This window comes from Mauremys mutica, chromosome 1, assembly GCF_020497125.1.
Source record: "Mauremys mutica isolate MM-2020 ecotype Southern chromosome 1, ASM2049712v1, whole genome shotgun sequence".
Taxonomy (NCBI): domain Eukaryota; kingdom Metazoa; phylum Chordata; order Testudines; family Geoemydidae; genus Mauremys; species Mauremys mutica.
Genome location: NC_059072.1, coordinates 96,453,251 through 96,468,603, shown reverse-complemented (window position 1 = coordinate 96,468,603; position 15,353 = coordinate 96,453,251). Strand labels below are relative to the sequence as shown.

At 46.1% G+C, this 15,353-nt stretch overlaps 2 protein-coding genes across 14 annotated transcripts in view; both read left to right on the top strand.

Annotated features, from left to right (window-relative positions):
• LOC123362248 (apolipoprotein L6-like) overlaps positions 1 to 3,760 on the top strand; it is a 70,277-nt gene extending 66,517 nt beyond the window's left edge. For all 8 annotated transcript variants that reach the window (XM_045002663.1, XM_045002662.1, XM_045002660.1 and 5 more), the window contains one exon: positions 1,483 to 3,760. In XM_045002663.1, the coding sequence (XP_044858598.1) occupies positions 1,483 to 2,374 (892 nt within the window). In that variant the 3' untranslated portion in view covers positions 2,375 to 3,760. The remainder of the gene's footprint in view (positions 1 to 1,482) is intronic.
• Positions 3,761 to 5,693: 1,933 nt separating this feature from the next.
• Positions 5,694 to 13,673, top strand: LOC123361904 (apolipoprotein L2-like). Of its 6 annotated transcripts, none has more exons than XM_045002113.1 (5): positions 5,694 to 5,801; positions 6,032 to 6,104; positions 7,403 to 7,547; positions 7,990 to 8,110; positions 11,561 to 13,673. In XM_045002113.1, exons 3-5 carry the CDS (start codon positions 7,493 to 7,495, stop codon positions 12,351 to 12,353), a joined length of 969 nt encoding a protein of 322 aa, XP_044858048.1. In that variant the 5' UTR covers positions 5,694 to 5,801; positions 6,032 to 6,104; positions 7,403 to 7,492; the 3' UTR covers positions 12,354 to 13,673. The 6 variants fall into 6 exon arrangements, 5 of the variants coding, with proteins under 5 accessions (XP_044858048.1, XP_044858047.1, XP_044858045.1 ...); XM_045002112.1 differs by having other exon boundaries at positions 6,613 to 7,547; XM_045002110.1 differs by having other exon boundaries at positions 6,032 to 6,895.
• The last annotated feature ends 1,680 nt before the right edge of the window (positions 13,674 to 15,353 follow it).

Genomic DNA, 15,353 nt, shown 5'->3' with positions numbered 1-15,353 from the left:
TGCTTGAAGAGAGAGCGGCACGAGGGGAGGGGGGGTCCATTTCGGTGACCGGCTCCTTATCTGGTCTATGAGAAAAAAAGAAACAGCTGTTTGCTTTCAGTGAGTGAGAGGGAGTGGGGAAGGTAGGGGGGTCTGAACTGAAAAGACAGTGTGCTGACACACTCTCAGCACTCCAAAAACCCACTCTCTCTTCCCCCACGCTCCCTGTCACACTCCACGCCCCCCCCATTTGAAAAGCATGGTGCAGCCACTTGAATGCTGGGATAGCTGCCCATAATGCACCACTCCCAATACTGCTGCAAATGCTGCAAATGTGGCCACGACAGTGCGCTGGTAGCTGTCAGTGTGGACAGACTGCAGCACTTTCCCTGCTCAGCTGTACGAAGGCAGGTTTAACTCACAGCGCTGTACAACTGCAAGTGTAGCCATATTCTGAGGGCAGCATTTTGGAAGACAAGGCATTGCACAGCTGTAGCGGAGGGTAGTATCTGCAGAACGTTCATTGTGGTGATAATGCACAAAGAATGGAACAGCGGTTAGGGGGTCGACCCTGAGATTTAGGAGACCTGGGTTCAATTACCTGCTCTGCCACAGACTGCCTGTGTGACCTTGGGCAACTCACACTGTGCCTCAGTGCAGCACTGCCCTTCCTAATTGGGGTGCAGGGAGGATAAATACATTAAGAATAGGAGGCATCCAGTTCTATGGCAATCATAAAAATACAGTAAGTGAGGAATCCCACAGCGCCATTTTGATGTTGCTTTTCAGTCAGCTCCACCCTATGGTAAGAGAGAGAGTCTATGTCTAAACTTAAAATGTTGTCATTGCACCACTGTAGTGTTTCAGTGGGGACTCTTACTACAGTGAGGGGAGAGGCTCTCCTGTTGCCTTAGTTAATCCACCTCCTTGAGAGGCGGCAGTTTGGTCAACAGAAGAATTCTTCCCTCAACCTAGCGCAGCCCACACGGGGACTTAGGTCGGCTTAACTCCATTACTCAGGGAGATGGATTTTTCACACCCCTGAGCGATGGAGCTGGGTTGATCTAATTGATCTAGTAGACTAGCCCCGGGATACTCGCTGAGTTTACAAGGCTGGTGGTATCATTATTATTTGAATTCCAATAGCGCCTAGAGATTCCAACCAAGACTGAGGCGCCATTGTGCTGGGCACTGTATCACACAAGCTAGGAGACAATCCCTGCCCCAAAGAGATTACGGTCAAGGCAAAAGGTAGTGAGGAAACGGAGGCCCAGAGGTAAAGTGACTCGCCCAAGGTCACCCAGCCAGTGAGTGGCAGAGCCAAAATAAGAACCAGGTGTCTCCCAAATCCCAGTGCAGTACCTCAGCCAGGTAGCAATGACTCTGATACACACAAGGGAACAGATCTGCTGAGGAAGAAGGGGCCATTTTTAACAGTCATTTTTCACAGCACAACTGTAAGGTCTGTTGCAGTGACCAAAATCTACCTTTGGCTTCTAACAGGTCTGAAGGCATCATCCCCTGGGAAGAGAGTGCCAGTGAAGACATCATGGTCTTTCTGAAGCAGTTCCCTGAGCAGAGAAAGGAGATAGAGAAGTGTATCCAATGCCTTAAGGACATGGCAGACAACATTGACGAGACCCATAAGAATTGCACCATTGCCAACATGGCCGCAAACTCCACGAGCCTGGCGTCTGGCATCTTGACCATCCTTGGGCTGACCTTAGCACCGCTGACAGCAGGGGGGAGTTTGGCTCTCACGGCAACTGGGATCGGCTTAGGGGCAGCAGCAGCGGCTACCAGCATTTCTGTCGGCATATATGAGAACGTCAGCAATTTGAAAGAAAGGAGTAAAGCCAACGACCTGCTGGTGGAATGCCAAAGCAACCTGAAAACACTGACCCACTCCGATGAAGTGGATTTCAGACCCATAGTCTCCCCAAAGAGCGAGGCCATGGGCAACCACCTGACACACGTCCTTTCCACCGCTAGTAAAATTCCAGAGGTAGTATACAAAAGCGTTAAGGGGATAAGAACCAATGTAAGAGCATTCAAAGTGGTGAAAGCTAACCCTGGTTTGAAGGCCTTAGCACAACGGCTCACTGCGGCCGGGAGGACAGCCCGGAACACAGCAAAGGGGACCAAACAAGTGCAAAAAGCCTTAGCTGGGACCACCCTTGCCATGTCCAAAAGTGCGAGGGTGCTCGGTGCCGCAGCCGCAGGAGTTTTTGTCGTGTTTGATGCCTACAGTCTCGTGAAAGACTCCATCCATTTAACTGAGGGGGCGAAGGCAGAGGCTGCAGCAGATATAAGAGAAAAAGCTAGCCAACTTGAAAAGGACCTTCAGAATCTCAGCGAACTGTATGAGGAGCTGAAAGGCATGGTATATGAATAGATGAGACCCAAGTTCCCATTTCCAGCACTGGGCCAGGAGAAGAACCAAGTCACAAGGGGAGGGGAGATTGTGGTAGGAAGTCAAAGCCCCCAATGCTAACTCACAAGGAGATGCCAGCTCCACTTTGACCAAAAGCATTAAGTAATCTGAACAGTTCAAAGAGATTGATACCATAATTCACTCCCTCCTGCATTTGGAATTCAGGGAAATGATCAGGAGACCTCGTGCTTCTGAACATTTTGTTAATTCAGAACCCGGGACACCATGAATCATCCTGCTAGGAATTTATCCTATTTTGCCTATGCTTAAGAGAAAGCAACAATATGCTGTATGCATGTGTGAGAGATCTGCTCAGGAGTGAAATTACAAGAGCAGTAACTGCTTTTCAAATGAACTTGTAAAGCATTAAACTTCTTCCTTTCTGTTTTGAGTGTATTAGCTGCCTTGCCCACATCTGTAACGCTCAATGAAGCATTTTAATTCACCTCAGCAAATAGATAGACATACCTGAGATATTTGTGCCTTGCCACCATTATTTTTATATTAGCGTAGCACCTATGTGCCTCAATGCTGGGTGTTGTACGGACTCAGTGGAAACTGGGGCTGGGTGTGAAGAAAAGGCATGAGGGAGAGAGAAATTTCTCCAAAGATCTGAAATTCACCCCCATCTGCAAGAGCATCTGAAGAAGGGGAGATTCCCCCAACCCCCTTCATTTGAAATTAAAGCCGTGCCGTGGAGTCCTAGCAGTTCCGGGCTAGCCAGCGTGCTTTAACCAACCGCACAGCCATGAACTAGCATGGAGAGTAGCAAAGCGGTGTTTCCGGAAGGTGGAGAGTCAAACCTTTTACATTTCAGGGGAGGGGCACACCCTCACTCTAGCAGAGAAGAGGCTGATGAGTTCTTATGGGCTCAGCCAGCACTAACCAGGAACCAATATACGTGCCTCCATACCCTTGGGACCAGAGTATCAAGAGGGAGCTGAGAGGATGTACAGACAGTAACTTAGAGAAAAAGGAAGGCTGTATCAGCCCTTGAAGGGAAAACAAGAGAAAGCCAATGCTTTAGAGAACGCACCCTGTACAGCAGCTGTGACAATGCTCCCATGTCTTGCCTTTGAGACCAAGAGACTGGACCTGGCAAAAGAGGGTTTATTGGTATTTTATGCCGCGAAGAGTTAAGACTAAGCAGAGCTAGCTTGGCAGCCATATGAAACCCTAGCTGTGCACATGTATTTCCCATTAGACACATGCAGTTTAATTCCTGACTCATTATGAATGAATTAAAAATGTGTTTGAAAAAAATTAATCCAGCTGGAAAATAAAACTGTAAGGAGCAGACATGGAAATTAAAAAACGCTTTTTCAAAATTACTGATAATATAAATGGAGGAGCACTGAGGGCATTGCGTGCACTTTGTTTCCAATTTAAAAATACACGTTGCTGTGGCAAAAACACACAGAAACCCCCAAAAGCCAGCCCTGCCATTCAGAAAGCGCATCCTCATTTGTACTGCAGAAGAGCCCAGAGCCTCCAGAACAGATTCAGCCACCCACTGTACTAGCTAGGATCAATATGGCAAAACACACACAATTCATATGATGCCCATTCCCAGAACAGATTGCCCAGATGGTTGTGACATTGAAGTCACAAGCCAAATCCAAGACTTTACTGCAAACTGGGGGAGTAGGAGAGGGGAGAGTTGGGGAGGATGACCCATGGCCTGACCTTCAACTCCTAGCAGGCTGAGGAGGGATCCAGGCAGACTGTTGGTACATTCAGAATAGCTAAGTTATTGTGACATCAAATCACAGGTGAAAGCCAGGTTGCAAAGAGAGGGAGCATAACCTTCCCACTGACACGTGATGGGAGCTCGTTTCTGAACATTCACACATAAATTGAGCCAGAGTCAGCACATTCTACTAAAAAGTTTCATTCCAAACACAGCATGTCCTGCTTTCCCTACTTAGGCAGCGTCCCACACACAGGAATTAGTAATAGGCCCAAGCCAAAATCCCAGACCCAACCGTCCACGCATTCCTGGGAAGGCCAGTTCCAAGTCTGCAGTTTGGGGAGGCCTCCAGCCCTTTAATGAGCTGAATTAAAACCCTGGATCCAAACTCTCAGAACGTTGTGCCTCAGGCCCGTAACAGCATTGGGGTCTTGTGTGTCTCTCATCCATTCCACAGTCAGACCTCCCAAGTCCCCCTCTTCCAAATAACCATGTCTCCTCTTGTCTTCCTTTAGCCTCCGTAGGCTGCCCAGAACAGACTCTGATCTCTCTCAAGGTTTCACATTAGAAGTTTTCACATCATGTGTCTAGCATTTTCCCTGTCATGTGTATCTGACCCTAACCAACTATCGTACTGAACTGAACTGACAAACATTGAAGCTCTTCCTGCATATTCAAATGTTACGTTCCTGCGGGTACCGCTATCATAGTCCAAATTTCTAGCCACTGGCATGATCTGAAGCCATCTGGTGGTTACGCTCGAAAAGATGCATTAAGTGCAGATTCATTTCATACTAAAACCGACCAAGATAATCTCTGCAACACAGAGAGTTCCATGCAGTGACAAAGCCAGGGATGTTAAAGATAGGTCCCAGTGACAGCGTAAGGGACTCACATGCTGGTACAAAAGCGAGGCTCAAAAAAACCCAGCAATGACAGGAGGTACCACTGCATCTTTGTAGCTGAATCTTCCTCCAATTCAGCACACGTCCACACTACACACTGCTCTGTCCCTCAGGGAGCAAGGCAGATCTTTCACAGCTCTGTAAGCAGAGCCGAGGATTAGAAGATGGCAGCCCCCATACGTGTGAGCTGTACTTTGCAAGCCAGGGGACACTGTCTCCAACCCTAGTGCAGGGCGTGGCTGAGTGCTGTGGATTACTGATTTGTAGGTATCTGGTACCATGCTGGGTGAACCACACCCCCAGAGATGAATGTTTTAGATGCTTCAAGCACTGGGTTCTTTCAGCTGTCGCCCTCGGTGAGCACCCATTCACTGTGATAACACAGAGGATCACTAGGGCTGCAGAGGTAAGGTGCAAAGACCCTCAGCACAATTGCTTTAAAGTCACAGGCAAAAGAGATGCTAAATAATCAGCCCAGCAGCTCCTAATTCAAGAGTCCCCAAGACCAAGGACAGCCCAGTACTAGGTGATGAAGGAAAGAGTCTTGGTGTAACCTCTCTACCTGATGTACCCCTGGCAGCAGCTAGTGCTGATCCCTTGCCAGCAACAGGCTGTGATTTGATCCAGCCCCAGCTCTCAAGCTGCCTGGACATCTTTCAACAGCCAGCTCCTCCCACAGAGCCCTCAGCTTTCTTCTGAGCAGTGACGGACGACTTCCTTCCCTCGCCTGTGCTGGACTCTAGAAGGATTAGAGAGCCGTCTGCTGGCTGAATGTTGAACTCGGTGGTAAGAGGTACCCAGGAATTTCATGCTCATCCCTATATAAACCTTTTCTCTACAGACAGGCTTTCTGCATATGATGAAAGGCAATTTAATGCAGGATTGTTAACCAAAACCCCAAGACCTTAATTTAACCTTGCAAAACATGCACTAAAATCCCCATCGGATCTGCTTTCGGTTTCTATTGTATCAGTTTCCTGGTTCCGCTTTCTTTTTAAAGCTTTGCTCTTTGTCCTCCCACAGCACACCCTGGGTGTCAGTGGAGAGGGAAAGCCATACAAATCGTGACATAGACAAACAAGTGGCAGCCCGAGAGGTAAGTGCAATGGGATTTCATTTGAACTATTGATTTAGATCTTCTATCTTTATCAAGCAAGGTGCTACTGTACTGTTTTGCCTCCTGCTGGCAAACATAACACACTGGAGCTGGAATTCTTAGTAAAACCTGAACTATTTACTATAGAAAACCTACGGCGGACTGTTTCTGATGGTCACAGCAACCAGATTCACTTTGCTTTCCTTCTCTTAAATGGTCGTCCTACTGTAGTGCTGTTCTTAATATTAACTTTACCTTCCTTACTACGATGTGCTCTTGAATCCAACCCACATCGTTACCCGGACACACTTACAAGGCTCTGAACATGAGCTGTTAAATTAAATTACTGAGTCCAAGACAACTAGCCGCCCAGAGCACTTTAAATGACCAGTTTTTAAATTAAGGGAACAAAGAAATTACAGATGAAAAAGATCTACCAAGATAATCGAGTCCACTCCTCTCTCGTGCCCTGCTAGCACAAGATTGTTCCTCGTGATATATTTTCTAGTGCTTCATCTAGCATCTACAGATAAGAGTCCCAGCCAGAAATGTGATCGGTTTTATTTCTACTGCAAAGAAGATCCTGCGGAGCGCTGACGATTTATGAGTGTTCTGCCTTCTACACACTGAGAACAGCCTTATGTTTCAGTCAAATGGCATTTCAGGCTGACATCTGCCAGATTAAGGCAAAATAACAAACTAACTGAAAGACAAGGTAACATCTTTTATTGGGTCAACTTCCGCTGGTGAAAAAGACAAGCTCTGCCTCAGGTCTTGGAAAGGCATTCAGGGTATGTTTACACTCAGAGGCCTGCCCATAGGGGGGAGCGGGGAGGAGGGCAGAGTGAGGGCATCAACTTCAGCAGATGTTACTGAGCCTGTTCAGTCTGTGTGAGCATGCTCAGTATGAGCCAAGCAGCAAATCTGGGGGGAGGGGAGGCACATCACCCCACAGGCTGCTCCACACATCGCCTCTGCCTACACTTAAAATGCTACATGGTGTAGTGGCATCACTGCAGCTGTGTCGCCATAGTGCTTCAGTGTAGACACTACCTACACTGACGGGAAGGGTTCGCCCATTGGCGTAGTTAATCCACCTTCCCGAGAGGCAGTAGCTAGGTTGACAGAAGAATTCTTCCATTGACCTAGCGCTGTCTACACCAGGGCTTCAGTATAGCTACATCTCTCAGGGGTGGGACTGTTGCCCATGGAATCCCTGAGGCTACCAACAAAGAGACAGCTCATGCCAATTTGGACTCCACTGATAGTTTTATAATACGGGCACCTCTTCCCACTAGGGACTAGACTCTGAGTCATTCCACACAGCCACATCGGTCTCCTCTTGAGTCACCTTTAACAAGATACTCCTGAAGGGTTCAACAGAGAAGATGCAGAGGGTATTTTCCTCCAGGATGTCTTCAGGAGCATCCAGTATTTCTGAAGGTACCTGTATATCTGCTGCAGCTCAGGCTGTTTCTCAATCTCTCTCTCTCTATTTTTCACTGTTCAGAACTAGTGCATCACACTTAACACACCCTTTCAGGGCCAGGATTTCCTGCTTTCCTCTCTCATGATCCCATTAGTTGTGAGAGACTGGGACCCTAAGCAGAGTCACCCAGGTAACCTGTAGAACACTCCCAATTACACTTGGCCTGTGGTGAGAGAGACTGGGACCCAAATCTGGGTCTTCTACATGATTATGAGGAGCATTTCCAGGTCTTGAGAGTCCCAGGAATGAAGGATCAGGACTTGGAACTGAGTTCTAATCTCCTATACCGCAGCACAGTGCACGAACCACTGCCTGTAGCTTCCTGCCCCCTCTTAATTTGACTCTCATGCGAAACACAAAGGAATACTTGGTTTAACTATTTTAAATTTGATATAGAAAATCTCGATGACGACCTTGAAATATCAAAGCATCTGAGGAGGATACTGATGGACAAGTTTGTCACTGACTGGAATGCTGACGATTTCATGGTCAGACAGGCCTTGCTTTATCTTAAGAGGTAATGCACAGAAATGTTGGTCAGTTAAGAATTCTCACTAACAGAAGTTAGCCAGTTGATCTGCTTTAATTTACTTCCCCTTTAGTACTGCACAAGGTTCCATGTTATGTGAAAAATGCAGGCTATGGTATTCCAGTTCTGTGCATAGGTGCATAGTCTGGGAAACGTTCCAGATGTATTATTTTGTACTGAGAATGTATTAGATCTGCCTTGAGCGGGGTTACATGACACAACATTAAAGCCAGCAGCATCAGGCCTGAGCTGGGGCTCTCAATGGTGCTAACGTCTGTGAAGCTGAACTGACAATGCACAGAGTGGGAATTTTTTAGAAAATTTCCCTAGCATGAACAGGGCTTCTGAGAATTAGTGCCTAGGATTAGTATTTTTAAGGCTATCCTTTGCACTCAAAGTCCATCAATGTTAATCAAAGTCAGGTTCCTCACTATGTGGAGTGAGAGAGTCTCCAGGTGCCAGTTAGGATAGAAAGATGTCCCACTCTCAAGCTTCAGCGCATAGGACAACCTCTAACTATTGGGGTTTAGGGCAAAACTTTCCCTGGGCGCAGGTTATACCAGAGCTGCCTGCTGCAGGGTTGTGTTGTTTTTTTGTTTTTTTTTTGCCCCTTCCTCTGAAGCATCTGGTGCTGGCCACTATGAGGGACAAGATACTGAATTACTGTAGATGGACAACTAGGGTATGATCCAACCTGGCAGTTCCTACGTCTCGCAACTGTTACACGTTCAGCCTGAATTCAGCTTTCATTTTAACAGTTAAGATTCTGGCCCTTTCCCCGTTCACTGTTTAAAGCAAATAGATCACTGGGGTGGGATATAGGGCAATGGTGGGAAATCTTAAAAAACTGTCAAGTGCAGATTCACCCTAAGAGAGATTTAACCAGTAAAGCAGAGCAACTTCCTTCCTCCTTTGGTGCATGTGAGGCACTGATTTACACAGTTCAGGGTGATATCTGACAGCAGTGCTGCATGACTGGCTCAAATCCTGTTCGCTAGGCATGAAGCGAACACCAAGAAACTGGGGAAGTGGCTGGAACGTCCTGGGAGTCAACAGCTTTGCAGGTTTTCCAAGTCAAGGGGCAGTGCTGCTCACTTCTGCCTCCAGTGACTTTTCAAAGTGCTTCCGAATAAATCCCACCAGTGCTTCCCCATCCCCAATAGCAAACGATACTTTCCATCTCAGTACATGTAGGCGCTGCAACTTTTGCTCCTCACACAATAACTACATGAAGAAACCACATGGGCACAGTTGGGCTCTAAGTAACCATGTTTACTAACATACACAATAAGTTGGGAGGCAGCCTAGTCACATACACACTGCTGCTCTGGCTGGTGTCCGTGGGTTTCTAAAACACAGAACACAGGGAGTGCCACTAGGGGGCTCACGGACTGTGAAAAGGGATACGACCCTAGTCTGATATATTGCAGTGGCTAAAATATGATCACTCACTTTTTAAAATTCTCTCTCCTTGGCCAATGCCTCAAGTAGCTGAGCTATTTCGGGATCACTAGCTGGCAAGGGACTGGGTGCTTCTGCTCAGCTGGGCTCCTGTTGAGAAGCAAATGGAGTGTCCCCTCCTCCACTCCATCCTGCAGAAAGCAACCGAGGGGCAACATATCCTGTGCTAGAAGTTGACTCCCTTACCCCTCCTCCAAACAAGGAGCTTGTGTGGGCTGGGTGTCCAGGTGGAGATTGTTCTGCGCACAGAGTCTGGTTGTTCGGGCATCTCAGTCAAACTTCTAGGCTAGCAACAACTGCTCTGCATTAACGCCCCAGTGGCTGTCTAGGTCTCAAGCACATGGGTAAAGCAGGTAGCTTCAAGTTCCTGTTCATCCTACTGCTCACTGCTAATTCTGTGCCACTGGCTGTCTGGGGGAGCTCTTGTCTCAACCCTTCCAAATGACAAGAGAGCTACAATTATTGCTATTGTTGTAGCATCTAGATGGCTCAGGAAGGGTTTGGGGTTCCCAGTGCATTAGATGTAGCACACATGTATAAATAGAAAGGCAGTCCCTGTCCCAAAGAGCTTACAACCTTGGCGTAGAGGGAGAACAAGTGGATACAGCAAAGGGAGAGGGGGACGGGGAAGGTAACACTGGAACGAGCATCTTCAGCAGCAGTCACTGCACACCCACCATCTAACCCTCATTGACCGTTCTGTAGGCACTGTGGCTGAGGTCAGTATTAGAAAGGACTCACCAAGAGGCATAGGTGCTGTAACTAGAGGTGCGGAGGGTGCTGCAGCACCCATAGGCGCCGACTTTCCTGCTTTTCCTTGGGTGTTCAACCCCTCCCCCTGCCCCGCCCCCACTCCACCCCTTCCATGCAGCTCCGCCCCTGCTATCTCTTCCCACCCTTATTCCAACCCCTTTGCCAAAGTCCCTGCCCCAACTCCACCCCCTGCCTGCCCCATTCCAACTCCTTCCCCAAATCCCCACCCCCACCTCTTCCCCACTTCCTCCCCTAATCGTGCCATGTTCCCACTCCTCCCTCCTCCCTCCCAGAGCTTGTTAACACCGCCAATGGCTGGGAGGTAGGCAGAGGAGTGGGGACATGGCACACTCAGGGAGGGAAGGCGGAGGAGGTGGTGGGGCGGGGGTAGGATGACCAGACAGCAAATGTGAAAAATCAGGACGGGGGTAGGGGGTAATAGGAGCCTATATAAGAAAAAGACTCAAAAATCATGACTGTCCCTATAAAATCGGGACATCTGGTCACCCTAGGCGAGGGTAAGGGGAGCTTGGCTGCCAGTGAGTGCAGAGCACCCACTAATTTTTCTCCATGGGTGCTCCAGCCCCAGAGCACCCACAGAGTCAGCACATATGGCCACACCTCCAGGCTTGAAGTGGTTTCCACCATATCCAGGGTTTGCAGTTTGGTTCAATGGCTCTCAGCATCCCCCCACTATAAAAATTGTTCCAGACCCCCTGCCAGGAGGAGAAGCTTCATAGAATCCCACACTCCTCCAACAGCTACGTCTCTGCAGTTTATCTAATATTTGGGGATTAGAGATATATTGTTTTCTTAAACTCAGAGGTGGCATTGTGTTTTGAGTTCTGTTTTAGTTCTGCAGCAAACCCACATTGGTTAATGGAATTCAAAGCATTAATCTACAGAATACTTCTCCCCCTGACCCCCTGTCTTTCCATCCACCAAAATAAACCCCACTATTTACCCAGTAAAATGATGAATAAATGTGAAGATGAGGTCATTCCAACATCTTCACATTCCGATACAAGGTGAGGGGTTGCGGCATAAGAACCTGAATAGAACAGAGTTTCACTGGGGCACTTCCTGTCCATGGGTAGCCAGTAGTCAACTCTTCTGCATTTGCGTATTTGATTATTCCAGCCAAGCCTTTACCTTTTAGCAGCTCTCATGTGTTGACTGACCCTGTGGCACCAAATATAAATATATGACTTTCTCATCCAACAGGAATAGAGAAAGTATCCGTGACTTTCTGAAGCAGTTTCCTGAGCAAAGAAAGAAGGTGGAAAGCTGCATACGATGCCTTGAGGAAATGGTAGACAACGTGGATGAAGTCCATAAGAAATGCACCACAATAAGTGCTGCAGCAAACACCATGGGTCTTATTTCAGGCTTTTTTAATCTAGTAAAACGTGGTGGCCGTCTCTGTCTTGGTTTGGAGGTATTCGGTGATGTTGCAAATATTTCCAGAGTTATATACAAAATTCATAACTCTAAGATAAAGGATAAAGTTGGGGAGTTGCTACAGCAATATGAAAACAGCCTGAATTATCTGAAAATTTCTAATGAAGAGGATTGTGGATTAGAAGGTTTTCAGAAGTCTGAGGCCTTGGGCAACCAAATGATGGATGATTTCATTTCTGCTGCTGGTTCAGCTCAAGGATTATATAGAAACATTAGAGAGTTAAACAAATCAACTCAACAAAAAGCTAACCCTAGTTCAGGGTCAGAAGGAAGGAGCAGCACTAACACAACTAGACAGCGCAAGGCAAAGGAAAGTGACTCATCTGAAACACCACCTGCTGCGTCCAAAGGAAACTGGCAGGATATAGTAATAGCAACACCAGCCATCATAAACAAAGCCTGTGTGGTTAAGGAAGACTTCACACATTTAGCTGAGGGAGGTAAGGGAGAGACTGGAGCTGAAATAAGAAAAATAGCTGAGAAGCTGAAGCTGAAACTTGAGGCGATCAGTTTGCTGTATACAGTGTATATGGAGTTGATAGACAGGGCAAATTAGCAAACTTTTAAGTATAAATATAGTGTTCATGGCATACACACAGGGAAGTTAGATAAAAACAAATACTCTTGCTAGAAGGCTGCAACAGAACACAACATAACATTCCCTTTACTTAGGGAATGTTTACACTGAAAAGTTACATCAGCATAGCTACATCCCTCAGGAGTGGGAAAAATCCACCCCCCCAAGAGACAGAGTTAAGTCAACATAACCCCCAGTGGAGCCGGCGCTAGGTTGATGGAAGAATACTCTTGGGGAGGTGGATTAACTGCAGCGATGGGAGAACCCCTCCTACGACTCCTAGTGAGTGTCTACAGTGAAGCTGTGCAACTGTGCTGCAGTTGTGTAGGGTTAGTCTTAGAATTAGGGCATTTAAAGCCAGAAGGCGCCACTAGATCATCCAGTCTGACCTCCTGTTAGGGTGACCAGATGTCCCAATTTTATAGGGACAGTCCTGATTTTTGGGTCTTTTTCTTATATAGGCTCCTATTACTCCCCACCCCCTGTCCTGATTTTTCACATTTGCTGTCTGGTGACCCTACCTCCTGTATAGCTAGGGCCCTTCGTTTTCAGTGTTTATTTTCCCAGGAATTTATCAGTGTTTATTACCCTAACAACAAAAACAGGTGAAAATCAGTGCAAAAGACGATTTATTCATCATTTTACTGGGTAAATAGTGGGGTTTATTTTGGTGGATGGAAAGACGGGGGGTCAGGGGGAGAAGTATTCTGTAGATTAATGCTTTGAATTCCGTTAACCAATGTGGGTTTGCTGCAGAACTAAAACAGAACTCAAAACACAACGCCACCTCTGAGTTTAAGAAAACAATATATCTCTAATCCCCAAATAAAACTTTTTATTTGAATAAACAGTTGACTGTACTAGACTTAGAACTGCTAGCCTATAAATAATTTACATTTAATAATTGCGCCACACCATTTGCAGCGCATACACTCAACTTCATCCTTTTCTCCTGTTTTTGTTTTTTTTTAAACTTTTGAATACTTGTGTGCTGAAACGTATTCTGAGACAGATTTTCATTTTCTTCCCATTTTAGTGTGTCAGATCTTTAAACCGTTATCTGCTAACAGCTTGAAACGTGTACGTGGTGGACGTGAGATTCATCAGTATGTTCAGACGTGCATGAACTTCAGAGCTTGCGTGCCTGCCTGTTTGTGTATTGTGTGTATCTTCTAGACTAATACATAGCCTTACTTCAACAGGCAGCTTTGCATATACACACATACTAATGTACTATCGTAATACATGTATCTCATGCAATGTATTGTATTTTCCTAATAAAAGAAGTTATTTTTTATATATTTGAATGATACAAAAGTAGAGTGAAAATCTGGAAAAAAAATGAATAATACTTTTTCTAAAACCCAGGAATTTTTTGGTAAAAATCAGTTTAAACAGAAAACAAACAAAGGGGCTTCTATATAGCACAGGCCATCAACATCAGCCAGTACCTGCACCCTAAATCCAACAACTGAAATGAGACCAAAGTATTACAGCCCACAGGAGACTAGACTATTATGTGCCACAGGCAGTGAACAAGAGGGACCGAGGTGCCCTGGTGCTGGAGGCCCCAGCAATGGCAGAAAAATGATTAAATGAGACATACCCAGAGAATCCTGCAAGTAACCCGTATTCACACAATAACAAAAGCTGAAAAACAGAGAGAGACAAAGCAGGCTGCTCCCTAAAACAGAGAGGCACAACTCACCCACCATACTCTAGAGTCTAGACTGTCTGGCTACAAACTGACTGATCACATGCCTTCCTACAGAGTCCCCTAGCTTGCAAGCAGGACCAGGAATAAAACCTGAAATTTAAAGTCACTGCCTACAATTTTAACAGAGTTTCAGTACACCATAAATGAAGAATCATACATTAAATATCCCCTTCTGTTTATTCTTGCAGTAGAACTGCTGGCTGAAGTGAGCAATGGTTTTATAGGATCAAAGGCATCTCCATCTTCAACCAAGATGGCATTTTATGCGGCTCATTATATATATTACGGTAACAGTTAGAGGCCACACTGTGCTAGGCACTGTACAAACACAGAGTAAGAGACGGTCCCTGCCCCTAAGAGCTGCAGTCCAGGTGAAGTGGTGGGTTTTGGGTTTGGTTTTTAATACCAGATTCAGTTCTAGTTTTGGTTTCAAAATATGAAAAAAAAAATTCTCAGTGTTTAACATTTCCTTCAGTTCTGAAACTCTGACTTATGTCGAGAAGAATCTATAGCCCCATTGCTAGGGTTACTTATGTCAATAAGTGCTGCTCAGCACTGAAGCCACAATCTGTTGGTATTGCAGGGATTCCGTAGTCATTCTTATGTCCCATTTAAACTGGCCCAACCTAGGAGTTACATTTCCTTCATGTATCTCCATTGTTCACACAAGGAATAGACCACCACTCTTTCATAAAATATACAGACTAACTCGGCTGCTACTCTGAAACCTACCTACCTATCACACTTTTAGCCTCAGCATCCAGGCATCACATTTTGCCAGTTAAGGTGGGACAAATTTCCACTCCCGCTTTCATGGGTCCAATTAATCTAATAAAAATGGCTATTTCCTCCTCCCTTATTCTTCCTCTCTTCCAGAAATTACCCCTTTCAACAGAAATGAGGTGGAGTTGGAGAAGTTATTCAACTTTGTTTATACAGCAGGTCAGAGATCTCCAAATGCACTTGGAATATCTGAAGTGCTCCAAGTCAGGAGAAAGAGTCCTGTGGCACCTTATAGACTGACAGACGCATTGGAGCATGAGCTTTCGTGGGTGAATACCCACTTCGTCAGACGCATGTGGTGGAAATTTCCAGAGGCAGGTATAAATATGCAGGCAAGAATCAGTCTAGAGATAACAATGTTAGTTCAATCAGGGGGGATGAGGCCCTCTTCTAGCAGTTGAGGTGTGAACACCAAGGGAGGAGAAACTGCTTTTGTAGTTGGCAAGCCATTCACAGTCTTTGTTTAATTCTGAGCTGAT

Excerpts from the sequence above, each read along its gene's own strand:
- LOC123361904 (XM_045002113.1), top strand. The coding sequence starts at position 7,493 with ATGCAGAGGGTATTTTCCTCCAGGATGTCTTCAGGAGCATCCAGTATT. Across the intron at positions 7,548-7,989 it reads AGCATCCAGTATTTCTGAAG|AAAATCTCGATGACGACCTT; the intron begins GTACCTGTATAT and ends AATTTGATATAG. Across the intron at positions 8,111-11,560 it reads GCCTTGCTTTATCTTAAGAG|GAATAGAGAAAGTATCCGTG; the intron begins GTAATGCACAGA and ends CTCATCCAACAG.